Raw genomic sequence first — 26,797 nt, 5'->3', positions numbered from 1 at the left:
ATCCATTGAGGGGGGAAATTCCCCTCATCTCAGTTTTCAATGATTGATTCCTTGACCTGAGATTGTACTCCCTAGTTCTAGACTCTTCAGTTTGGGGAAACAACTTCTCAATATCTACCCTGTCAAGTTAGCCCCAGAAACTTAAGTTTCGATGAGACGTAAATTTAGGTCTAATATTTAAACTTTTCGAAGTAAATTGGGCAATACAATTTTTCGGATAGAAGGCTACTAGAATACTACACTATACAACTGTTTTGATTAGGTAGAAACAGGTTAGTTTATTTTTGGAAAATTAAGTAACATGTTGCTCATCTCACTTGATGGGGCGGGTAAAGAAAGCTCTAGAAGGATTTCAGCCGCGTGACATCAGATGTAAAGGCACAACCCACTAGGTGTTTACTTTATCAGTTTCGATTATATTTAATTCGAAACTCTCATTTGCACCCTCTGTGCAACGCACGCCGCGGGCCCGGTTGCTTTTCTCTTTTGCAAATTGTACCGGCCACTCTGAGGGGAGATTTCTAACCGAGCGGGACCCAAGCCCCTTCATCCGGCACAAATACCAGAGGCGGAATTGAGAGTCAAAGTCCGACAGCAAAATCCCCGCTGTACCGGGGGATGGGGGGGGGGAAGGGGTTACTGAGCTGCTACTGACTGAGCCGCCAGGAAACAGGTTTACAGCGGGTTGGGGGAGGGGGGAGAACCGGTTAGATTTTAATCATTGCAGCGCCGTCCCTTGAAAACAAAACCTGGGCTCAAGGGGCAGGAGCCCGAGAAAACCCCATTCCAGCCGAGGCCGCGGCTCCGTCTCCTCATTCTTCCAACTCGCCGCCTGATTTTAAACACAGCAGCGGCCGCCACCGCCGCCCCCTCTTATTTACGGCCTTTACCTTTCCGTGCTCTTCCCGGAGCCGCGTGAGTGTCAGTGGCTGGGAGCGGGGCGGTTTGCCGGTGGAGCAGGGCCGATGCTGCGAGTCTGCCATTTCCTTCCGAGCGTCAGTTTGACAAACACTCAGGAACTGGGAGTCCTAAAGAAATGTTTATGTATGTGATAACTGCAGCCGCACAGCTCCTCACTCCTCGTCCGCATAGAGGGAGCAGGCCTTGTCATCCACAATGTCGGAGCGGGAAACATTTCACACTCGCATTATTAGCCCAACAAGCCTCAAGCCCAGCTCTTCTTTTCCCCGACGAAGACGCTCGATCTCAGCAACGCCCGCCGCCCCGCGCCATCTTCCTCAGCTCCGGCCTGGAGCGCAGCACGTGACACAGGGGGGGCAGGGCCACGTGGAGCACGTGTCGCAGGAGAAAGGCGGGCAGGCAGGCATCAGAGTTACGCAGATTCATAGAATTCTTAGAGCACTGAAGGAAGGCCGATTGCCCCTTTATGTCTGCATCAGCCGAGGCTAAACTAGTGTTTTATATGAGTTCAACATAACCTCCTTGCCTTTGCACTTTATGCCCCTATTAATAAAGCATTTGATTCTTTATGCTTTATTAACCATGCCCTCAACCTGTCCTGCCACCTACACTGACTTATGCACCTACCTGCCCAAGTCCATCTACTCCTGCACCCCCTTCAGAGTTGTACCCTTCATTTTACATTATCTTCCTACCATGTTCTTCCTATCAAAATGAATCGCTTCGTATTTCTCCACATTGAACTTCATTTGCCCATTCCACCACCTAGTCTATGTAGCAACTGCATCTAATCTGCCCTTAGGACGAACAACTAGGGTGTCTCACTGCTGAAAGCAGCACCGCTAATATGTGCATAATGATGGTACCAAACAAACATTCCCCTTCCCCTCACATTAATTTAAATCTTTTTTAAAGTGCCATTGTTTCACATTTCACATTATTATCCTTGTGACAACAGTTTATATTCTCCTGTTAACATCTGCTACATAAGTTTGGTGCAGTATCAGAGAAGCATTGCACAAATGCAAGTTGAATGATTTTATGTCTTGCTGGAGAACTTACTTTAAGCTGTCAGCTACAGAGGATATCAAGGATCAGGATATAGTTACACTCAGAAAAAGATACTGACTTTTTCCTGAGACTAATCTTTAATATCCACACTTTTGCAAAGGAGGCATATAAAATTAGAATTTCCTAAGAAAATTAAAAATGCATGTTACTTGTTAATAGGGGAGAAATATTTCTTCTCTCTCTTCATATTATAAGTATACTTTTTCAAGTATCAGAGCTCTGACATCTCAGTTTGTCATTCACAAAGCTGTGACTGCATTCTTGCTCCGTATAAATTGGGTGCTAGCTGGAAGACGATTTAGCGGCAGTAGGCCGACTGCAGTGCTTGAGAGCGTATGAGCAATCCTTGTAGGAAACAGGATTTTAAAACAGCCAACATGTACTGCATGTCATTTGCAATCTGTAATAAAAACAGAAAATGCTGGAAATACTCAGCAGGTCAGGCAGCAGCTGTGGAGAGAAACAATGCCATAAATATTAGGAAGGGTGAAGGATCATCATCGACCTGGAAGTTAACTGTTTCTCTTCACAGATTCTGCATGATTTACTGAGAATTTCCAGCATTTCTGTTTTTATTTCAAATTTCCAGCATCTGCAGTATTTTGCTTTTGCAATAGCAATCTGGCTCATTTTGTCCAATGCCTACCAAAGTAACAATGCTTCTGGTATTTAGTACTAATCATGACCTTGAATAACAGGTTGGGCATGTAAAATTATTTTGGTAGGGGCTACTTGAAAGTATTATTTTAAAGCCTTTATGAAAAAGAAGTGTTTGTCAAATCTATTTCAATTCAAAGAGCTGTCTCAAATAATAACAATGATATACCTTAACGATGTGATGCTGCATTTGAACACAAGATATCTCATCATACTGCCTGTCTGACCACAAAACAAGAGGATGCACATTTTTAAACAAAATGCATAAACATGTTACATTTTTATAGTGCCTTTAACATAGCAAAACGTCCTAGGGCTCTTAACCAGCATAATATCAATGAAAACATTTGTAACACTCAGTCACAGAAAGAAATATCAGGATATCACAAAATATTGGTCAAAGAGTTAGGTTTTAAGGAGCAACTTCAAGGAGGAGAAAGAGGTAGAAAGACAGAGAGGTTTAGAGACAGAATTCCAGAGCTTAGGGCCAAGGCAGCTGAAAGATCGGCCATCAGTCATGGAGCAATTAAAATTGGGGATGGTTATGAGGCTAGAATTGGAGAGGCACAGATATTTTGAAGATTTGTAGATCTAGTGGGATATTGAAAATAAAAATGGGGATTTTAAAATTGAGGTGTTATCACACCTGGAGCCTGTGTATGTCAGCAAGTATGGGGTGTTGAATGAACAAGAATTAGCGTGAGTCAAGATACGGGTAGCAGAGTTTTGGATGAGGAAAAATTTTTGGAGAATAGAAATGGGATATTGGCCGAAGAGTATTGAAGTAGTCGAGTTTAGAAGCAACAAAGGCATGGATGAGGGTTTTAGCATCAGATGAACTGAGACAGAGGAGGAGCCAGGTGATGTTACGGATGTGCAAGTAGGTAGTCATGGTAATGGATTTGTAGTCAAAAACTCACCTCGGGGTTAGAAACAACACAATTTTGTGAAAATTCTTGCACAACTTCTGATAGTTGCCAGGATGGAAACAGTGGCCAGGGGTCAGAAAATGCTATACACTTGTTTCCAACTTTGTCCCCTCACAGGTCTCGTCTAGGTGCATGTTTCTGCAGTTAAGTTGCAGCCTGGTCCTAGGCCACCATTGGTGCTACTTTTCGGCAGCTGATAGGAGGAAGATTAGAACAATATGCTGAGGCACTCCATACAAATTTTCACTGACCTCTGTTCAGCATCTCTTTTGATGGAGCTTATATCCTTTCATTCTGTGGCACTGTGCTGTAGTTACCTCTATTAAAATAAAGGTTTAACATCCATCTTCAGTGCTAGTGATCTTCTGATTCTCCATTTCTAAAAGAGCTTTAGTCAGGGATCCTAAGCAACATCTGTGCACAGCTCTACCTTCTGATGAATAATGCACCTGGCATCCATGTTTGTGAGCCTTGCCACAATTCTATGCCTCTCAGCACTTAAAGAGTACATTTTTCCATCAATTCCAGTTTAGTAAAAATTAAATTCTAATGGCTCTACAATGGAGGAATAAATTGCACAAATGTCCCAAGTTATAAGGACATCACTTTCTCTACTACACTTTAATCTGAGCACTGGACAAGTTCAACGTGTCCTCTCCACTCCTTGTCACCATTGCAGTCCGAATGTGAATCTGTTCCAACTTTTGTTATACCAGGCTGCTATTCACACTGCTTTTCAAAAAAGGAACACTTACTCTTTAAGTAAGTAATGGAAATACATTAAGCAGTTACTACATTAAGCATTTACCCCCTGGATATGCATTCTATGTAGTTGTTTAATTCCTAGGAAGTGTATTGTTTTCTCAAGTAAAAAAAAAAAGTTCTCCATAGGGCTTTACTTGTATCGGATTATTGTGATTAAAAAATTAAGTGGATATACTGTGAAGATATCAGCCTACGCAATCCAAAGTACTATCAATCTCCTTTTGTAAATTTACTGGGCCATTTTCTGAAGGTTGAATTGAGGTTGTTTGCCCATGCTATACTGTATGATATGATTGGAAGGGTGAAGAATCATCTATTAAATTAAAATGTACTTACCAGAGAATATTACCAAAATTATGTTATCGCAGTACATCCATTTATAGAAATAAAAATTAAAATATTTAAAAGGAAAGGCATTACTGATGATGAGCTGAACTAATTTTTAATTTCCACATTTTCATCTGTACTTCTGGAGGGATAGTTTTCATAACCTGGAAAATTAGGATAGTATGTTTGTTGATTTGAATTGTGAATAGAGATAGTGTTTGTGGGAAGTTAAAAGAGGCACAGAAACAAACACCATAGTAATAGCAAACATGATTCTGAAGAACACAACATAATTTTCAAACTAAAACAGAAATTCAGAAAGGATCTTAAACTTGAGTCTGTTTTAAAAATACCATGTTACAATAGAATATTCCAGTGTAAAGCTGATGACCTGGTACTCCACAATATAGAGGAAGTTTAATTAGTTTATTGCATTTTGCATATTGCATGGATCCCTTATTTTAAATACATTGAATGGAGAATCCTTAAATCTAAGCCATTACCGTTTCATTAATCATCCTTGCACTGGAAAAAATTAAAACTTAACACATGGTCAGTCTCTTGCTCAATCACTTGACTTCAGTTATATTATCTGTACAGGAATTGTAACCAAGTAATACCTTTTCCTTTGTAGATAAGACATATGAAAATGCAAAAGAAGCAAAAACATTTTGATCAAAGCTTAGATACACTATTACCTACTGCAGGTATGTATTTCATCTTCTGTATTTTTTATGATTCTGTTTCTTTATCTCTGCATCTTTTTGTTGCCAACAATCACTATCATTTCTGCATGCCAGTCTGATGCCACAGAAGTGTATGCACCTGCAATTGATGTAATTATATCCCTGCATTATCAATGATTATTAAACATGTAACAAGTAACACACATTGCTGTCATTTTATAATCCATTAAAGCAAACCATATCCCCATTTTCGTTGTATATGGAACCCAGCAAATCTGGGAATAAAATAAAAAATATGTAACATTGACATTTATAGTCTTCAGAGGGAATATGAAATTATTCATTGCTTGGGAAGACGAAAGAAAATTTTAAAAAAGGCTGTACATGCCATGGCCCAATTTTATAGTTGTGCTTTGGTGGAAATGCAGACAATCTCAAGATCCACATGGTTCTCATACCTATTGTTGCATCCTTTAATTGTTCAGAATGTTACTACATCCTTTAATCTGTGTCTTGGAGCGTTCACTATGCTTTACTTCTATGATTATTTTTTTTTAAATTATTGAAACCAAAAACCTCTTTTGGCATTTTTGACTATATACACATCTTCAATCATCTTGACACCATCATGTTTTAATGTCCTGTACTCATGTATTCCACTTCCTCTATTCCTCCTTTTGTCATTTAATTTCCTTGGCAATTCTAATTTTGTGTGCTTGCTTTGCAATTGTATGGATATTAAGGATTAGTGAAGGAAAAACTCGGCAACATTTTACATATTTCCGACTGCATCTATATACTGGTCCTTAATATTCTCTCTAGCAGATAGCTTAAAACCATTCCACTTAAGGGACTTAAAATCCTATGCAACAGGTAGAGACAGGAGAATATATACAGTCATCACAAGGACAATAATGTGTAATTTGAAACAATGCCACTTAAAAAGATCTAAATTAATACAATTGAGAAGAAAATATTTATATAGAGCCAAGTGTTGGTGGTATTGATTTCAGTAGTGAGACACTGTTTCCCCTAGGAGCAGTGTGAGATGCTGGTGCTTGCACACTGCGCCTCTCTCACTCTCTCTAGGTAAGTGCGCATACCCTCTCTCTCACTCTTTCTGGTAGGTGTTCATTCTCTCATTATGAAGATAGATTGGAGAAGTTGGGACTGTTTTCCTTGGAAAAAAGGCTGAGAACAGAGTTGATAGAGGTATTCAGAATCATGGGGGTGGGGGTCCGGACAGAGCAGACATAGGTTCCCACCTATGAAAAGATAGAGAATGAGAGGCCACAGATTTAAAGTAATTGGCTAAAGAAGCAAAGGTGACATGAGGAAAAACTTTTCCCATGCAGCCAGTGGTTAAGAAATGCACTGCCTGAAACTGTGGTGAAGGCAGGCTACATTTGGGACATTTGAAAGGGAATTAGATTGTTATCTGAAAAGGAAGAATGTGCAGGTTTACAAGGAGAAGTTGGGGAAATGGCACTGTGAAATGGTCATTCAGAGAGCAGGGCAGACACCATGAGCCAAATGGCATTCTTCTACACTGTAATAAATCGGTAATTCTGGTGTCTACAAGCTGCACTCCTTACTCCTGCATGTCATGTGCTCCATCCACTGGCCAAATCCCCTTGTCACATGAAACAAAAAATGCTGCAAAAGCTTAGCAACTCCCACAACATCCATGGAGAGAAAAACAAGAGTGTCACTGCTCTTCAAGAAATGCCTTCCTTGAAGAAGTATTGCTCTGTTCCCCGACAGGATTTCCGCCTGTCTCTTCTGCCTTGTTACTCAGTTCAGTTGAAGGGTCATGAGGACTCGAAACGTCGACTCTTTTCTTCTCCGCCGATGCTGCCAGACCTGCTGAGTTTTTCCAGGTAATTCTATTTTTGTAAACATTTCGAGTCCAATATAACTCTTCTGCGGAAGGGTCCCTGTGTAATGTGCATACTCTGGCCACGCCCTATCACGTGTCCAACTTACGGCCGCGCCTACTGACACATGCACCCATCATTGCCACACGTGCTCCCTCCATGGCCCTGCCCCCCCCAGTGTCACGTGCTCCATCCGCTAAGCCTGCCCATGTCACGTGCTGCGCTCCAGGCCGGAGCTGAGGAAGATGGCGCGGGGCGGCGGGCGTTGCTGAGATCGAGCGTCTTCGTCGGGGAAAAGAAGAGCTGGGCTTGAGGCTTGTTGGGCTAATAATGCGAGTGTGAAATGTTTCCCGCTCCGACATTGTGGATGACAAGGCCTGCTCCCTCTATGCGGACGAGGAGTGAGGAGCTGTGCGGCTGCAGTTATCACATACATAAACATTTCTTTAGGACTCCCAGTTCCTGAGTGTTTGTCAAACTGACGCTCGGAAGGAAATGGCAGACTCGCAGCATCGGCCCTGCTCCACCGGCAAACCGCCCCGCTCCCAGCCACTGACACTCACGCGGCTCCGGGAAGAGCACGGAAAGGTAAAGGCCGTAAATAAGAGGGGGCGGCGGTGGCGGCCGCTGCTGTGTTTAAAATCAGGCGGCGAGTTGGAAGAATGAGGAGACGGAGCCGCGGCCTCGGCTGGAATGGGGTTTTCTCGGGCTCCTGCCCCTTGAGCCCAGGTTTTGTTTTCAAGGGACGGCGCTGCAATGATTAAAATCTAACCGGTTCTCCCCCCTCCCCCACCCGACCCCCAACAAACCTGTTTCCTGGCGGCTCAGTCAGTAGCAGCTCAGTAACCCCTTCTCTCTTTCCCCCCCCCCCCCCTCCCGGTACAGCGGGGATTTTGCTGTCGGACTTTGACTCTCAATTCCGCCTCTGGTATTTGTGCCGGATGAAGGGGCTTGGGTCCCGCTCGGTTAGAAATCTCCCCTCAGAGTGGCCGGTACAATTTGCAAAAGAGAAAAGCAACCGGGCCCGCGGCGTGCGTTGCAGAGAAGGTGGAAACGAACAAGGGAACCACATTCTGTTGTCTCTTTAAACCTTTGTACGTCATTCCCTGCCAATCAGGGTCAGTTTACAGACTGTGTTCAAACAAGTCTCGGACGTACAGTGTGTTTAAGGATCAGTAAAGCGTTTTTACAACATTAATCATACGATATGGGTGTATATAAGAACGCGTTTCTGTATTTGTATCAATGCACGTGGTGTAGGGGACAAAATTTGGTTGTGACATAGGATCAGGGGCAGGATTTTGTAGTCAGCGGCAAAGGGACAGTACTCACTGCTGACCTCAAAAGAGTGCTGTGTACAAAGATCTAGAGTTGTTCTTCCTAATGCCAGCTTGGGTATCTCCAGGTATGCCCCAAGCAGAGTAAGCAGCCAATTACATGGAAGCATTCTCCCAGACAGCAAAGCAGGAAGTATAAATGACTTTTTTATTATGTTTCATTTTTAAATGTTGTGGATCGCAGAATAACGTTGGGATTTCGGTGGCAACCTAAATATCATAAACTTAAAAGTACCATTTTAAGGATGTAGGGTTTCTTTTTTTGGATTGGAGAAATTTGACATTCAGCAAAAAATAAAATCATGCAAGGTGTAGATAGTCTAACAGTCATTATGAACATACTACGCCGTTTTAAAAACCCAGTTTCACCTTACTCAACAATTCACTTTTTCAAGGGTTTTTACAACAAGAGTAAGTGTGAGATTGAAAGTTTTCATCAGTTAAATAATTCTAATTGCATTCTGAGGGACACCTCTCAAGCAATATAGATTCACCAAAAGCAAAGTCTGGACTTCAGAAGTTGCTGACAGTTTCAGAGGAGGACTGTGAATATTAGCAGTTTCAGCATCATTGTTACTATAGAATCCAGGCTGACAGAACACTAGCCTGAATGAAGCTATTACATTGTCACTTTTGGTACCCAGAGCCTCTTTGGTTTTAGTTCTGTTTGCATGAAACATTGATATTGAATAAATGTACCTCAGCTTAAAGTGCCAATGTCGTAACTCAGAATATCAATGTTATGGAAAATGTTGTCAAATTTTCCTCTTTGCATGTGTCCTATAGGAGCTAGAAGGAGGGATCGGTATAGTGCTGACTAGCCATTCCTACATGATCCGTAGTACTCCATTTGCACTTGGCTGGGTTTCAGGGAAAAGCAGTCCGCATCAAAATTACTTGGTCCTAATTTGTCTTGGAAAGTATTTCCTACTTAGACTTACAGAAATGTTTTCAATGTATACTTGTTTTTAAATGTTAAGGTATGGAGTTGTAAATGGATATATATGAATTGTTGCTGGCTGAACCTGAATAGCCATGAGTAAAACCTCCTTGCATGAATTATGTGAAAATAGTTATTTTAAATAAGCTGTAACAGAGATGGGTTGCATTATTAACTGGTTGATTTGGTGGTTTTTCCCTAAAAAAAATGCTGTTTAGTGTATTAGTTTTCACATTTTTATTGACATTATTTTGATGTGGTATTACTGCTATTCGTGTTTTTGAGTCTACAGCTATATAAAACACTACTTTTGGCATTTAATACACAATTTTTTTTTTGCAGCTCTGCGCATTCATCAACATGGTTTGTATTACATAGTGGACAAATGGAAAGCATAAACTACTGGTGAGTTACTAGGAACATTGTATAGCTATGATCTTGTCTGAGAAAAGTCTAAAAGTTTTGCAAGCCCTTTGTTTTTACAATGGAGCACAGTTTTATGAATAATTTCATGGTACTGGGGTAATGCAGATAAAGGAATCCTAATACAATGTATTGGCAAATATAGAGGGTTGGTTAATGAAAACAAAATAAGCAAGGATTAATGGGGCATTTTCAAGTTGACAGGCTGTAAGTATGGGGCACTGCAAGGATCAGTGCAGAGGTCTCTGCTATTAGGTTTAGATTGAGGTGCTGTGAGTAATATATACTAATTTGCTGAGGGGACAGTAAGCTGCGAGGAGGACACAGTCTGCAAAAGGATATGGACAGGATCAGTGAGTGGGTAGTAAAGTGCCAGATAGGGTATAATGTTGGGGAAATATGAGGTTATTACTTTGGCAGGAAGAATAGCAAAGCAGAATATTTTTTAAATGGTGAGAAACTTTTAAATGATGATATTCAGAGATTTGGTTGTTATTGTGCGAGCAACATAGAAATTTAGCATGCAGGTACAGCAAGCAATAAGAAGGAAAAACGCATGTTGGCCTTTATTGCAAAGGAGCTGGAGTACAAGAGTAAGGAAATCTTGCTGCAATGATACAAGGCTCTGGTGAGGCACATCTGGAATACAGTGCACATTTTTGGTCTCCTTATTTAAGGAAAGATATACTTACTTTGGAGGCAGCGCTGCAAATGTTCACTGGATTGATTCCTGGGATGAACAAGTAGTCCTCTGGTGTGCGAGTGAGTAGATTCAGCCTATACTCTGAAATTTAGAAGAATGAGAGGTGATCTCATTCAAACTTATACGATTTTGAGTGGGCTTGACAGGGTAGATGCTGAGGAGTTGTTTGCCTAGGACAGTCAAGAATTGAGGGGCATATTCTTGTGCTAAGGCCCGATCATTTAAGATTGAGATGATTTCTTCTACCCCAAAGGGCTGTGGATGCTCAGTCATTGAGTATATTCAAAGCTGAGATAGATTTTTAGATTCAGCAAAATCAAGGAATTTGGGGATCAGGCGGAAAAGTGAAGTTGAGGCCCAGGATCAGTGATGACCATATTCAAGGGCAGAACATCTTGAGTGGCTGTGTGGCCTAATCTATTTTTATGTCCTTAATAGCACTGTTTATGTTATTACTTTCACATCAGGAATGTCTATCTTCACGATTTGATTTTGAAATCCCTGGATCATTATCCAGGATTGCAAACCTAGCTTGTTATAACTCCAGCCCAGTGCAAAGTACATTTCAAAACTCATTAGGTCTTCTGGGCACTTTATAATTTTATTTTTGAGTAATTTTGGTATTATTCATCCTCTCATTCTTAACAATAAGAAATAGTGGCCGAAGAACTGACTATTGCTGATTTTTGCAAATCTGTATATACAGATGCGTGTCTGTTCTATCCACTGTAATTGGGTTTGTTGACTGGGCATTGGACCTTACAGATTCCAATCTTAATGTTGTCTCTAAAATAATACCCTGAAGTCTTGGATTATTTAGTTGATATTTCAACTCGCAGGCTATTATTTATCAGAGCTCCATTTTGTGCTCGATTCTCAGTTTCTGACTCTCAGGACCAGTATTTTAGACCGTAGTTGATTCTTAATGCCATCTGTTGTGGCCGAACAAGCCACACAGTTGTAAGTAAATGTTACAAAGTCCGACAATAATAAAATTGGAAGAACCCAATGCAAGGTAATTAGCCATAGGCATCTTTCTCCATTAGAAAGAGACAATTGGTTGTATATAATTTGAGGCGCACCACTCTGCCAGCATGGGGCAAGGTGAAAAGGCATGCCTCCATGAACTACCACAGCCAGTATGGGGATTGAACCCACATTGTTGGTGGCATTCTGCATTACACTGTAGCCATCTAGTTACTGGAGCTAACCAACACCCAGGACTGGAACCACAACCTTCATGACTTAGAAATGTAAGTAATAAAACAGATACCATTCAGTGTACAGTAATACCAAAACTGTAAGAACTAGCCAGTCCTGAAGGCAATAGATGTTAGTATGTGCCTGTGGCAGTTGTTGAGACAATCAATACGAGGACATAAGCTGCTTCACTCCAACCTACCTGCCATAGCTATTTCTGTCTAGAATAGCATTGATATAAGAAACCACTGTACAGGTTTTGTGAAGATCCACTGAGGACATTCTCTATTTTGTAGTGTGGCACTATCACTCTAAGTGGAACAAATTAAGGAAAAAGCTAGCAGCCCAAAACTGGCCGTTCACAATGTGCTCTGGGCCATTACCAATGGGATACCGAAACAATTCGTAACCGCATGGTGTACACATCCCTCACACTTGACTGCCATCAAGCTAAGAGACGAGCCCTTATTCAACGTAGCATGCAGAAGGGTGTTCCAAATGCAGTAGTAGGTAAATAAGGTATAAAGTTAGTGAAGCTATTCTGGTGTTAGCATGTTAAATACCACAACTAGCAGATTATGGATCAAGCTAAACAGTCCAACAACCAATGAATGAGAACAGAGCTCTAGCAGTACCACACTGAGTTGAGTGGTGCTGGACAATCAGGAAACTAATAGGAGGGGAAGGCTCCTTCAACATCCTCAAACATGATGGAGACTAAGCTAAAGTGTTTTTAAGTCAAAAATGGAAATTGGATGATCCTCCATGGCTGCCTCCACCATCATCAATACCAGTGTTCATTAAATTTGGTTCAGTATGGCACTAAGAAATGGCTGAGTGCATTGAACACAGCAAAGGTTATGGTCCTTGATTACATCCTGGATATAATGCTGATGTTCTGTGAGCCAGAGCTAATGCCACACTTGATACTCAGCCATTTCAGTACATGTGTGGCATTGACATAAACCCAGCATTATGGAAGATTAGCCAGATATGGCCTTTCCACACAAAAAACAGGATAAATCAAATTTACAGTCCTATTACCACCTTCTCAGTGATCAAAACTGATGAAGGAAGTAGATAATGTGTCATCAAATCAGTAACATTTGTGCCATAAGCGCCAGTTGATGACCATCTCAAATATGAGAAAGCTCTGTTATCTCCGCTTGATCTTCAGTAAAAAGGCTTGCATTTATATAGCGCCTTTCATGATTACTGGACGTTCCAAAGTGCTTTAGACCCAATGAAATACTTTAAGTGCTGTCATTGTAATATAGGAAACGTGACAACTAATTAGCAAATTCCACAATGAATGTGGTAATCTTTTTTTGTGATGTTGATTGAGGGGTAAAGTAGTTACAGCATCAGGAATAACTCCCCTGGTTGTTCTTCAAAATAGTGCCATGGGATCTTTCGTGTCTACCTTAAGAGGGCAGATGGGGCCTGGGTTTAACTCCTCATCCGAAAAATGTCACCTCTGACAATGCAGCACTCTCTGTACGGCACTGCCGTGTCAGCCTAGATCGTAGTTGTTCGGTTCCTGCCGTGGGACTCAAACCCACAATTTTCTGACTCAGTGTTATGACCATTGTCAAGTCCTCAACTATCAACATTGTGTGAGGAGCACTGAAGCAGCTGTATTAATGCCATGGTAAGTTACACAGTGGCACACCACCTCCATCATAAACTGCAGTAAGTACAATCTACAGGATGCACTAGAGCAACTTATCAAGGTTTCTTCATCCTTTGTGACCTCTAGCACCAAGAAGAACAAGAGCAGAAATGTTGTGGAAACATTGTCATGCCCAAGTTACACCCCATCCTAATATGTACGTATAGTCTTGCTGTTTTGTAAAACAATAACTTCATTTTTTAAATCTGTACAGAAGCAAGTTGGTCGAAAGGTACAGTGAATGAGCTTGTCAGGAAAATGCACAAGATTTATCGTAATTTCACTGAACTCCTAGGTTTTTAATAAATGCTTGAGTGGCCAGATGTAAAGTTGGGAATGAGTTTGTGGCTGTTTTGTGCGCACTAGATTTGCATATTAGATGGTTTGTAAAAGGAACTTGGAGTGTTGAGCTTCATTTTAATGTCCCTTTATATGGGAAAGTCCCTAGGGTCTCAATTTTGCAGCCAAATTTGGGAATTTCCTGTGAGATTTTATTTAAATCCAAAGCTTTGAAATTACCTATTGTTAATGCAGCAGTTTTCATTTCATACTGAATAGCTGTTTCATGCCAAATACTCCGCAATGCACTATTTCTATCAAATTCTGTCTCGAAGCTGAGGTGAGTGTTCCTGTGACTTGTGCTTAACTCCCAACTCCTTGTACTAACCTTTGCTGGTCCAGAAATGTGGTTATCATTTAGGTACAATTCACAGTTGTTAATTTCTACAGTGGCTTGTCAGGATATTATAGATAAAATTTAAATGTTTTTGTCCAGCTTTTGACCATAGGAGCTTGCTAGTTTTTTGGTGAAATCCTGATAGAAAATTATGTGCCTCACCATGGGATGTGTCTGATAATTTGTGAATTACTTTCTCATGTTGAGATGCGAGAGTTTCTGGTGTGGTATCTAACTCTGAAGAAGAGTGTTCAACTTTGAAGAAGAATCACACGGACTCGATGTTAACTCTGTTTCTCTCTTCACAGATGCTGCCAGATCTGAGTTTTTATTCCAGCATTTCCTGTTTTTATTTCAGATTTCCAGCATCTGCAGTATTTTTATTATCATGAGTATCTAACTTAGCTGCATTCTAAGAAGTTTCATGTTACCATTAGGTACAGTACATTAATGGTCTCTATATCATTTCCTTGCAAACTGGTCAGAGATGAATAATCTAGAGTGCAAGGTCAATTATTAAAATTTTTGCTAACTAGGCCTCCAGAAAAACTAATTGTGTAATTATGTTACTAGTAATCCTAGGTAATTGTGGAACCCCCCCCCCAATATTGTACAGTGTAAATTAGTAACTAGAAAACAATGGCTGATTTTGCACCAGATCCATTGTACTTTGTGGAGCACTATCTACATTTGTATGAGTCAATTACATATAGTTTGTAATGATCCCCATAGAGACCGATAACTTTTAAAAAGATACCTGAGTTCCCAGTGACCCACTTAAAGAAATTGCACAACAAGATTTCAAGTTTTAAGACTTTTACTGTAACAAACTAAAAGCAACATCGACTAAGCATTACTTAGTTGAGAATATTAGTTGCCAACTATGGAAAAGATAATCCTTCTTAATGTAACCAATAATGCCATGTTGCATTTATATGCTATCCACAGGATTACAGTGTTTATAGGAAACAATCGACAGTCACTCCCAGCTACCAAGGGCCCACCTCTCCCCTTATTGTCAAGTCGAATCGCCAAATCGTAACACCGGATGACCGTCTAAAGGCACTTCCCTCAGTTTTCAGAGAATTTCCAAAACCAACTATCAACAGTAAGATCCAGTCTGGTGATTTCTTCTCCCGGCCTCCAGGGCAAACCTTCTGGAGTCTTTAGGTTGCCATGGGATGCGTCCTCCCTCTCCCATTCTGCTTGGTAGGTCACAGAGAACTCACAGCTACCTTCTCCCTGCTGACCATACCGGTTGCAGTCTTTGTCTCTGTGAGGACCCCCCTCTCTCTCTTTTTCAGCCCAAAAGCTTAGAGACTGAAAGTCTGTTCACAGTTAGCCCAGCTGCTCCTTCCTTTTCAGGTATGGACATTTTGCACCTTGCTCCCTGAGAGTCTGAACCTGTGCCTCCCTGTACCCATGGTAACCAAACTATCCAGGTTGCTGTCGGGTAGAATTCAAAGCAGATCACATGATTCTCTTCATTCCTCCATTTTATCTTGAATTAAGGAGACAATCCCAAAATATAAGTATCAAATAAAACCCCATATTCACACCAATTGTTCCAAAATTGTACAATATATTTCTGTCCAATTCAGGATTAACTGATGGGTAGTTGAAAAAGAGATTGATATATCGAGTGTTTTTGAGCTTCTAGTCATAGACCTATATGTCTAATACTTATTGTGGGAAAGGAAATATGTATTTCAATGTATCAATGGTAAAACTGTTTTTGAGAATGCTAAAATTCAAATACATTAATTTTTATTTTGCACTGTACTGTTGGCTGGAATATACATTTTCTTAATCACTTATTTTTCAGGTTAATTCAGCAACTGCACTTTACAATTTCCTTACCTGCACAGAAAAACTACTGTAATTTTGGAAACATTTCAGAAAACTATGGTGAAAGGAAAATGCTGTGTAAATGAATTAAGTAACTGCAGCAGAAGTATGCTGTTCATTTATACATCTTTCTGTGAAAACTAATGGCGCGCCTGTTTGAACCTGTGGAAAAGCTAATGCCTGATTTATATCTATAATTTGAATTCCTTGTGGGTAACTTGTTTTTTAATACAAGAACTATATGTGTGTTTGGAGCTATGTATGAATGTATGCAACTTATGCTGTTGATACCTGTATTTTGTAGTTAGCCCAAATTGAAGCTCCATTCAAAGTTTAGTATCTTGAAATTATTCTGCGAATAGAATATGCACTGAGCTTGTGAGCAATCTTGATAGTTAGTTATTCAATGCATTGTAGGGAATTATTAGATAACGAAAAGTACTTCAGTGGATACGAATAGAAATCTGGATGCTGAATTTGATTTTCAGTGAGCACAGCTACCCACTTAATCACTTTAAACATCAAGAATTTCCAGCACAACAATAAAGACGCCTGTCTGCTTTATTTGGTAATGTTGTACACATTGGATATCATTTAATTAATGAGCCTGCTTTAATAAGTTGCAAGAAAATGGGGTTAAAATTTCGGTTTAATTCTGGCAAACTGCAAAAAAAGGTTTCTCATGAAATATATTCAGTCAATGTCCTGTAGGATAATCTATATTTAGTTGAATATAAATGTATTTTTTGAATTTGGTAATCTACCCTGTCTGGAAAACATATATATTTAAGTCTCTAGTTGAGTCATATCATTCCATTGATATTGCACCTGTATCTGATGCTGTAAGGTAGTGTTATGGGATAGCCAACTGCTATATATTCCCAAGTCCTCTTAGAACACCATTGAGAAAATTTTGCCATCATTCCATTAATCTGCCTTCCGTTCCCTCCCACCCCCAACTAGTGGGACGCCACCCCTCAGCATCAAAGCATATTACCAAACACCCACTTTGGACCATTTTTCCAATCCCCTTCCATTGTGGGAGAAACTTTTGTTATATTCTTCCCTCCAAGCAGAGGTTATTTTCTTTTTTCTATGCTAGCACTCACTAAGGTATTTTACTATCTCCCCATATCCCTTCCTTCTCCTCCCTAATTAAATCATCTCTAGGCTAACTCCAGCTGACCTGAAGACAGCACATGGTCTTGACTCACTGAAACATGAGAGATTGGCCATTAACTTAAAAAGATAATGTAGGATTTTTAAAAATTCTTTGGCTGTGGGAAGCACTGCAAGGCAGACATTTATTGCTCATCCTTAGTTGCCCTTGAGAAGATGATGGTATGCTTTTCTCTTGATTGCCGTGTGGTGAAGGTGCTCTCTCGATATTGGGCAGGGAAATTCAGGATTTTGATCCAGAAGTGCATTTCCATGTCAGGATGGTGTGACTTGGAAGGGAGTGTGGAGATGATGATGTTCTCATGCATGCTACCTTTGCCCTTCTAGGTGGGTTTCGGAGGTGCGACCAAAATTCAACTTCTCTGCTTCATCTGTGATTGCTGATGATGAGCTGAATGCAACTGGGGCCACAGTAAGATTGCTACAATTTGTCTTAGCTGTTACTGTGCCAAGGAAGGGAGAAGAAAAATATCCTGTCGACACTGACTGTCTAGCCTTCCACCTTCATAATTCTAGGATGAGCTACTGAACAGCTGCTGTACTCTGGCATAAATCAATCAGTTTTGCGGCAGGTTAGAGGAAGAGAAGAAAATATAGTTTCTAAATGGCTGCTCAAGTTAATTCCAATTGGCTGCCCTGCATGTTTTCTCCCCTATAAATTTCATTTTAATAACTTCATATTTAATTTACCTACAGAATCTATTTCCCTAAATTTGTAAGTACTTAATTTGAATTAAATTAATTCATTTTTTCATCCTGTGATGTTTTATTTAAATTGCTTAATTCAAATTACTTCAAAAATCATTATGAATGAAAAGTAGACTGTATGTTTATCTCATCATTGCCATTTTATTTGGTCACCCATAGTTGATGGTTTGGTGAGTTAGAATACCAATGCACTGGAATCTGGAATGCATGTTTGTATGTCTCTCCCCAATTGACTAAATTCCCATTCTGTTTTGGTGCTGTGTGGTTGTACTGGACAAAGATTAGCTGTTGCCACAGAGATGGAAGGATATTGTCATTTTTTTTTCACAAGCCAAAGGAAACTTTGGCAGCTTGGAAGTGGGCTACTTGCCTGTTCTTCCTGAGAAGACTGAAAGGAGGTATAGAGAACTCAGAACTAGAGGGCAAAATATCCTCGAAACCTCAAGATAATCACAAGGCAAATTCTGAAAAATCAAAACACTAGTCCATGTCTAATCATTGAGTGCACCCCTGTTTCTTTTAAGTTTAGGAATCCTACTCTTTCCTCTGTCCTTAAATGCTGTAGCAATTTCAAGAAAAAAGTTAACTAGTAAATCTGTTTATTCTGATGATTACTTAAAAGAATCAGTATTTGTTGATTCTTGTTTTTGTAAAATTGTCATCTCAATTACTTCAGATATGTCAAAAAGAAAGAATAAGGTCATTATGATGCAAAAAGGCTGGAAAAATCTAGGTCATAAGTATACAACGAATGAAACCGAATTAGCAGAAGAGACCTGGGAATGATGTTAAACATGTCACTTAACTATCAGGGTGGAATTTCTCCCTGATTGAGCCCAAAACTGGGGGTGGCGCTAGTGGGAGAAAAAGTTGGAAAACTAAAACAGTGAGATCAATGCTTGCTTCACTGCTTGACTGGGAGCTCCTTTCCCTCCTTTTTCAAGGGCAACTAGGGATGGGCAATAAATGCTGGGCTAGCCAATGAAGCCCACATCCCATGAATGAATATTAAAAAGAAAATCAACAAAGAGCCAGTTGACACCATATTGTATTAAAGATCTGACCTAAAGTTGAAATTACCTCTATTGTTCCTCCTATATTTCAGTGAAATTGGATCTTCCATTCGGAGTAAGAAAGAAAGAGTAATATGAAGATATAATCTTTATATAATCGTACTCCTGATCTCAATATCCTAAAATGCTTTACAACAAAAGTGCTTTTGAAACCTAATTACTGCAGTAATGTAGGAAACACTGCATCCAAATTATGCAAAGCAGAGTCCTGCAAACAGCAAGAAATAAATGACCAGATCATCAATTCCACGTATTGGTTGAGGGATAATTGCTGGCCAAGATTTTGGGAAAACTACTCTGCTCTTCAAATCTTTCTTCCCTACCCCCAGCAGCACCTACATTGTCTTTATATATATATTTTCAGTTAGAACATCATTATACAAGTTAAATACCCACTGTTTAAAGATATTAATGTACACAAGTACAAATAAGTAAATTATATACGTCAATATAATTATATGTTCCACTTTTGTTTTCTTCAGCTCATTCTTTTAATTCCTAAAGCTCTACAATTATATTTTTAAAAATCCAATGTACAATTTCACATTTTTCAACCAACAAGCAAGTTAGTACAGAATTCAAACCTAAAAAGGCCATTTGACATATTTAGCCCTTTTTATCATCTTTCTCCCTCACCTCTTACAAAATGGGAAGAGGTACTGATATACCAACTTCACCATACTTAAACTGTGGATTAGATTAATTGTACTAGCAGCAACCCTGTATAAACTATGCGAAAGATTTTCATTTGGACTGTTGCTCAAAAATGAATATTTGTCAATTTACTCTGTTTTTGCCTGCAGACCTTCTCATATCAAGGGAAATCAATGTGAAAATGAAATAGCTGGCTTTGAGAGGGCTTGGACACCAAAAGAGTGTCCGGCCATTTAGAGTCAATTTGTGTTTGTTGCCATCGGCGCTTTGTTCCCATAGACAGGGAGCAAAACTCGCAAGGTTACAAAGCAAAATACCACAGATGCTAGAAATCTGAAATAATAACAAAACGTGCTGGAAAAACTCAGGTCAGTCAGCGTCTGTGGAGAGAAACTGTTAACACTTCAGGTCAATATGTTTCTTCAGCACTGAAGAAAGATAGAAATGTAAGTTTTTAAACCAGTGGAAGGTGGGAGGGGCAAGAAGAATTAAGGAGAAGCTCTGTGATAAGGTGAAGGCCTGGGGAACAATAAATAAGATTTCATTATGCAACAGCCAAAGAGAGTGATAATGGATATAGTAAAGAAACAGTGTCCAAATGAGGCGTGAATGGTTACATAAAATGCGACATGAAGGGATTAAAAAAACAAGACAAGACCAACCCAGCAAAACAAAAAAAACCATGTTGAACAAGATAGATGCAGAGGTTATGATCTAAAATTGTTGAACTTGATGTTGAGTCCAGAAGGCTGTAGAGTGCTGAGTGGAATGATGAGGTGAAGAGCACACATGTATATATTAACAGAACAAAAACCCATTGAAAGAGCAACAGTTGCCATACTAGCTCTAAATTTCAGTGTTTCTGTTTATGGGTGCAAAGGTTTCTCCAAGAATTAGAATGATTTAAGTGACATACCTTCTAAAAACAAATAGAGAAGCTGCATTGCCACTGTTTGTATTACCAAAGGAGTTTGAATAGAGTTTCATTCAGAATTTTCCAAGTACAAAATCAAAGTATAGAGATAGTTTCATCACTTTTAATACAACTATTATAATTACACTCTGAATTGTTCCCATACCATGTGTAGAGACATCTGATGGCAAAGTACAGCAAGTAATTGTGAAAGCTGATAAAATGTTATTGTTTATTGCGAGGGGAATTGATAATATAAAAGTAGGGAGGTTATGCTTCAGTTGTACAGGACACTGCTGAGACCACATCTGGAATACTATGTACAGTATTGGTCTCCTTATTAAAGGAAGGATGTAAATGCATTAGAAGTAGTTCAGAGAAGGTTTACTAAACTAATACCAGGAATGAATTAACAGCACAAATAGAGGTTAATTGGTATGATCTTATAGCTATTACGAAGACATGGTTAAAAGGAGAACAAAGCTGGGAACTAAATATTCAGGGGTATGTGACTTTTCGAAAGGACAGGAAGGAAAGGGTGGTGGGGTAGCTTTGTTAGTACGCTATGGAATAGCAAGAAATGATCTTGGATCGGAAGATTTAGAATCCATATGGGTGGAGGTGAGAAATAACAAGGGGAAGAAGACACTGGTGGTAGTCTATATGCCCCCTAATAGTAGCTATACTGTAGGACAGAGAATAAATCAGGAGATAATGAGGGCTATACATTAATCATGGATGACTTTAATTTTCATGTAGATTGGGAAAATCAAATTGGCAGACGTAGCCATGAGCAAGAATTCATAGTGTATTTGGGACAGTTTCCTGGAACAATATATTGTGGTTTCAACCAGGGATCAGGCTGTTTTGGATCTGATAATGTGTAATGAGGCAGGTTTAATAAATGAACTCAGTAAAAGATCCCTTAGGAAACAGTGACCATAACATGGTGGAATTTAGCATTCAGTTTGAGAGTCAGAAGCTTGGGTTGGAAACAACTGTTACACTTAAATAAAGGTAATTACAAAGGAATGAGGGCAGAGTTGGCTGGAGTGGACTGGGGAAGCAGCTTAGCAGAAAAGACGGTTGATGAACAATGGCAGACGTTTAAGAAAATAGTTCATGACTCAACAAAGATATATCCCTGTGAGGAAGAAAGATTCTAGGAGGGGGATAAACCAACAGTGGTTAACGAAGGAAGTTAAAGATAGTATCAAATTGAAAGGAAAAACATACAATGTGGCAAAGATTAGTGGTAAGCCGGAGGATTGGGAAAGTTTTAAAAACCAACAAAAGATGGCAAAAAAAAAGAGGGAGAAAATAAACTTTGAGAGTAAACTAGCAAGTAATATAAAAATGGACAGTAAGAGCTTCTTTAAATATATAAAAAGAAAGAGAGAGGCCGAAGTGAACATAGGTCTCTTAGAGAATGAGGCTGGGGAAATAAGAATGGGAATAATAAGGAAACCAGGAAATGGCAGAGTAGTTGAATAAATACTTTGCATCAGTCTTCATGATAGAAGACACTGATAGTATTTCAAAAATGCTAAGTAATCAAGGGGCAAAAGTGGGGGAGAAAATAAATACAATAACTATCATTAGAGAAAAAGTACTAGGGAAACTAATGGGACAGGCTCAAAGGACCGAGTGGCCTACTCCTGCTCCTAGTTCATATGTATGTATTTTGTATTAATAATAGGATGGAGCTTTCAATGTGAATTGACTGTGAACTTCTCTTATTTTGTAGAAATAGCTTATTTAGCTTTGACTAGTTCAACGCATGTTACATTTTACATTTGTAGATTTTTAACTTTATGTATTCTGAGCTGCTTTGACCTACTGAAATAATTGCAGAGAACATTTTACTTTTCCCGCTACTTAGAATACAAGTTTTCTTGCCTTGTAAGGAAGAAAGAATTTGTTATTGGATACTACATTTTTGTAAGCATTTCAAATTCCAGTAATAAGTTGTATTTCTAATTTCATGTTTAGCATTTAATCGTGTTTCAAAGGCTGACTTCTGTTTTGTGGTGGTGAGATTGGGAGGTCATAAAGTTGTTTTCAGATCTGTGAAATAATTGAATATAGATTGTTGGTAGATATGTTCAGTTTGTTTGACTTCCTGCTAGCATTGGATATCCTACTTTTCTCAGTGCACAAACTGAATTAGATTATATTTGTTCCAGTTCATGAAAGGCTTCAATTTTAGTACTCCCAGGTAACTGAAGACTAACTTAAGAGTACATTTAACAGGTAAAGTTGAGGGTGAAAGAAACAGGAATGTGTAATGAAAATACAGTGGAGTACAAAAGCAAATTATAATTGAGTAGACTTTTAACTCCTCTTTGCCTTCTACACCCACCTCATCACCATGTTCACATCTTTACAGGATTACAGAATTGTTTTCAGGTATCCATATGTAATGTGTCCAGTGTTTGTCTTTCAATCTCCAAGTATCACGACTCAACCTGATTGCCTGAAATAATTTCATATATCACAACTGCTGGGTAAACAAATGCAGCAATTAACAAGTGGAAATGAAACCTACCAATCAAAAATAAGCAGCAACCAGCTTAAAGCAGGGCAATTAATGTAATCACACTCATATTTTCTGAGCACCATAATAGTTGGGATCTTGGTCGGTCATATTGGGCTAAACTCATCAATATTAATTTCCAGTGTAAGATTTTTAAAATTTGCAATAAACTTATTGTACTGTTGACTTATGTGTGCTTGAATGTCTTCAAAAAATAATTATGTTGGAGAATGACCCAATGTTAGTGACTGCAGGATTTGGATTCAGGTGCTTTCCCCAGACCTTTTAGGTAAAGACTCGATATGAATAGTAGAAACCAAGGATGTACTACCTGCTATAGGTAGACTGCAACTCACTGAATGCAAATTAAGAATGCATCTTACTGGATGGGGCACATTTGGATGAGGGATTTAGGACAAGGCTTTTTGATAGTCAGACTTGGCTGTTACTGTGTCATCTGATTTGTACTGACATCCATATCATCTCTTTTAGTACGGTTGCAGCTATCTCATTCATCCACATGTATTTGCATTTTAAACTTCTATTAGCTTTATAAGTTACAGAAAACCAGATTGAGCAAATGCAGCTGTGTTTGAAAAAAATAGCTTTCATTAGTTACCCCAAATTATATTTGACCAGCTTGTTGATTTTCTTCCATCCCCGATATTTTTCTTTGCTTAAGGTACCTTTCTATGGGTTTAAAATTGGTTTCACTCAAGTGGCCATTATTCATCTGTGGTCTTTGAAAACTTATTACCTTCACAGAATCACACCAACTGGTTAGTTTGATCAGTGCAACTGCCTTGGTCAAACAGTCTATTTCAGATTTTGAGAAACTTTCCATTGAACTAAGACAGAAAGTGCCATTAGTAGAGGTTAGTGGTGTCAGTCTCAATTTATAAAAGCCCTGATTTGACATTGTAGCACCCTGCAAAATTTATTTATACTGCAGTAGAAATGAGTATGTTTTGCCTATTTTTTTAAATTTAAAAAGTGTACAAAGAATAATAATTTCTGCGCACAGGTTCTGCACCATCCACACAGCAGTTTACATATTGGTCTTCACTGCTTTTATGTATCCTTGGAAGTTGCCTAAAATCAGTACTGGATTAGTTTGCATATGCAAAGAGGCTTGTACCTGTTTCAGGACTCTTCTACAGAATCCATGAGCCATGCAACCTCTAACTAATTTTTCCAGTTCTGCAACGGTCCTTAAAGGACCTGTATATTTTATTTAATGGAAAGGACCAAAATCTGCACCAGTACTATAAACTGTGGCTTAACGATTGGCTTGTACAATCCTATTATGCCCTGATCTACTTTATGCCTTATTTGTAAAACCAAATAACATGCTGTTTAACATATTTAACATTTGAAACAGTCCCTTTTCATTGGGTTAAGAATACATCTTTTGTTTATATTTGAACATTTTCTGCTCTATTGCTTTCTTTTGTACCCAGTTAAATTGGGACTGATCCTTTAATTGAACTTTGCGTTTTTTTCCCAGTCCAGAATTCTTATCTTTGACCTGTTTGTTTCTGTCTTTATATGAAACCACTGATTTTGGGGCCATTACTTCCCAATTGTCCTCTATTCCTTGCCTCGCATGGTTTTCCATAACTAAATCAAGCAACGTATCTTTAGAGTTGGACTAGACGCATTTCTGAAGCAGTCTCGGATGCACTCTCAATTTCTGATTTCCTACTAAAATAAAAGCAAGATACTGCAGATGCTGGAAATCTGAAACAAAAAACAGAAAATGCTGGAAAAACTCAGGTGTCTCAGCATCTGTGGAGAGAAAAGCAGAGTTAATGGTTAGAGTCTGCATGGCTCTGAAGATTTGTATAGACTCGAAACGTTAACACTTTTTTTCTCCACAGATGCTGTTAGATCTGCTGAGCTTTTCCAGCATTTTCTATTTTTGTTTCTGATTTCCTACGTTATCTATTACCCTATACTTGTTGGTGTGCAAGACCATGTTGATTGGAGATCTGTAATTCCCATGCCTGTAATTCACGTGATCCTTAGCCCACATGTGTGAAAACACAAGTTGAAGACTAGGAGAAACCAATTTCAATTGGCAGATCAGTTGCAGTGCCTGTTAAATGAAATAGCCCACATACCTTAATATATCACATACTTAATCAATATTTTCCTTTCCCAATTACATTACATTTACTCTGTTTAATTCTCATTGATCTGTATTCCTCCATGCCATAACATCTCTACCTAATTATTAATATACTTTCCACTGTATCAGTACATTTTATTGATCCTCAAGCCTATAAACAATAATATCACAGGATGAGGCATTTCGGCCCGTCTTGCCTGTGCTGGCTCTCTGTAGGGCCAGTTTACCTAATGCCATTCGCCCACCTTCACATTCTGCACATTCTTCGTTTTCAGATATCCATCCAATTCCCTCTTGAATGCCTTGATTAAACCAGCCTCCACTGCACACTCAGGTAGTGTATTCCAGATACTAACCACTTGCTGCGTGGAAAGTTTTTCCTCATTTAACCTGGCTTCTTTTGCCAGTTACCTTAAATCTGTGCCAACTTTTCCTCAATCCTTCCACCAATGTGAACATTCTTCCCCTATCTACTCTATCCGACACCTCATGATTTTGAATTCCTCATCAAATCTCTTCTCCAAGGAAACAATTCCCATTTGCTCCAATCTGTGTAACTGAAGTTCCTCATCCCTGAAACCATTCTCTTGAATCTTTTCTATATTCTCTCTAATGCCTTCACATTATTCATAAAGTGTGGTGCCCAGAACTGGATCCAGTTCTCCATTTGAGGCCAAACCAGTGTTCTGTACAAGTTTAACATAACTTCCTTGCTTTTATACTCTGTCCCTATTAACAATGTTGAGAATGATGTATACTTTATCAGCCATTCACTCAACCTGTCCTGTCACCAATGATTTATGCACATATGGACCCAGGTCCCTTTGCTCCTGCACTCCCTTTGGAATTGTAGATTGTTTTATATTGTGTCTCCACATTCTTCTTACCAAAATGAATCATTTCACACTTCTCTGCATTGAATTTCATCTTCCACTTGTCCACCAATTCCAACAACCTGGTTATGCCCATTTGAAGTTCTACACTAACCTCCTCACAGTTCATAATGCTTCAAAGTTTATATCATCTGTAAATATTCAAATTGTACACCATTAAAAATATCAGGAAGAGCAAGGATCCCAACACCGACATCTGGGGAACTCCAGTACAAATCACGTTCTAGTCTGAAAAACATCCATTGACTAGTACTCTTTGTTTCCTGTCACTCAGACAATTTCGTATCCATGTTGCTACTGTCCCTTTAAATCTGTGAGCTATAACTGCCCACAGGTGTTTTGTGTGGCATTTTATCAAATGCCTTCTGGAAGTTTACACCACGTCAACTGCATTACCCTCATCAACCTTCTATGTTGCCTCATTTAAAAATTCCAAGTTAGTTAAACACATACATGCTGGTTGCCTAGTGATAATTTTGTCCTAAATTATTGTTTCTGGAAGCATTCCTCATCACTGAGGTTAAACTGACTGGCTTGTAGCTGCTGGGCTTATCTTTACATCCTTTTTTTGAACAAGGGTTTAACGTGCGATTCTCCAGTCGTCTGGCACCACCCCTAAGTCTAAAAGACTGGAAAATTATGGCCAGTGCCTTTGCAATTTCCACTGTCACTCCTCTC

General features: G+C 39.2%; 2 protein-coding genes and 1 long non-coding RNA gene across 6 annotated transcripts in view; 2 read left to right on the top strand and 1 right to left on the bottom strand.

Annotated features, from left to right (window-relative positions):
* uri1 (URI1 prefoldin like chaperone) overlaps positions 1–1,261 on the bottom strand; it is a 56,596-nt gene extending 55,335 nt beyond the window's left edge. For 2 of the 4 annotated variants that reach the window (XR_013576927.1, XM_078544379.1), the window contains exon 1: positions 891–1,258. Coding sequence is in view for 2 of the 4 variants with exons in the window: in XM_078544379.1 (XP_078400505.1) it covers positions 891–983 (93 nt within the window). In the remaining 2 variants the exon portion in view is untranslated. Of the gene's footprint in view, positions 1–890 lie in introns of all 4 variants that reach the window. The other 2 variants (XM_078544377.1, XM_078544380.1) reach the window with 2 other exon arrangements.
* Positions 1,262–7,451: 6,190 nt separating this feature from the next.
* On the top strand, positions 7,452–17,527 carry LOC144682073 (uncharacterized). The gene is made up of 3 exons (XR_013576925.1): positions 7,452–7,821; positions 9,853–9,915; positions 16,010–17,527. It is a non-coding gene; the product is annotated as an uncharacterized LOC144682073 (long non-coding RNA).
* A 10-nt stretch (positions 17,528–17,537) lies between these two features.
* Positions 17,538–26,797, top strand: part of LOC144682072 (protein C19orf12 homolog) — a 140,392-nt gene continuing 131,132 nt past the window's right edge. The window contains exon 1 of the mRNA XM_078544372.1: positions 17,538–17,623. The gene's annotated coding sequence lies outside the window, so the exon portion shown is untranslated. The remainder of the gene's footprint in view (positions 17,624–26,797) is intronic.

The sequence above is a fragment of the Cetorhinus maximus genome, chromosome 6 (assembly GCF_964194155.1).
Source record: "Cetorhinus maximus chromosome 6, sCetMax3.hap1.1, whole genome shotgun sequence".
In the NCBI taxonomy this organism is placed as follows: Eukaryota; Metazoa; Chordata; class Chondrichthyes; order Lamniformes; family Cetorhinidae; genus Cetorhinus; species Cetorhinus maximus.
Note: the sequence above shows the minus strand (reverse complement) of the source record. Positions and strands in the feature narration are given on the sequence as shown.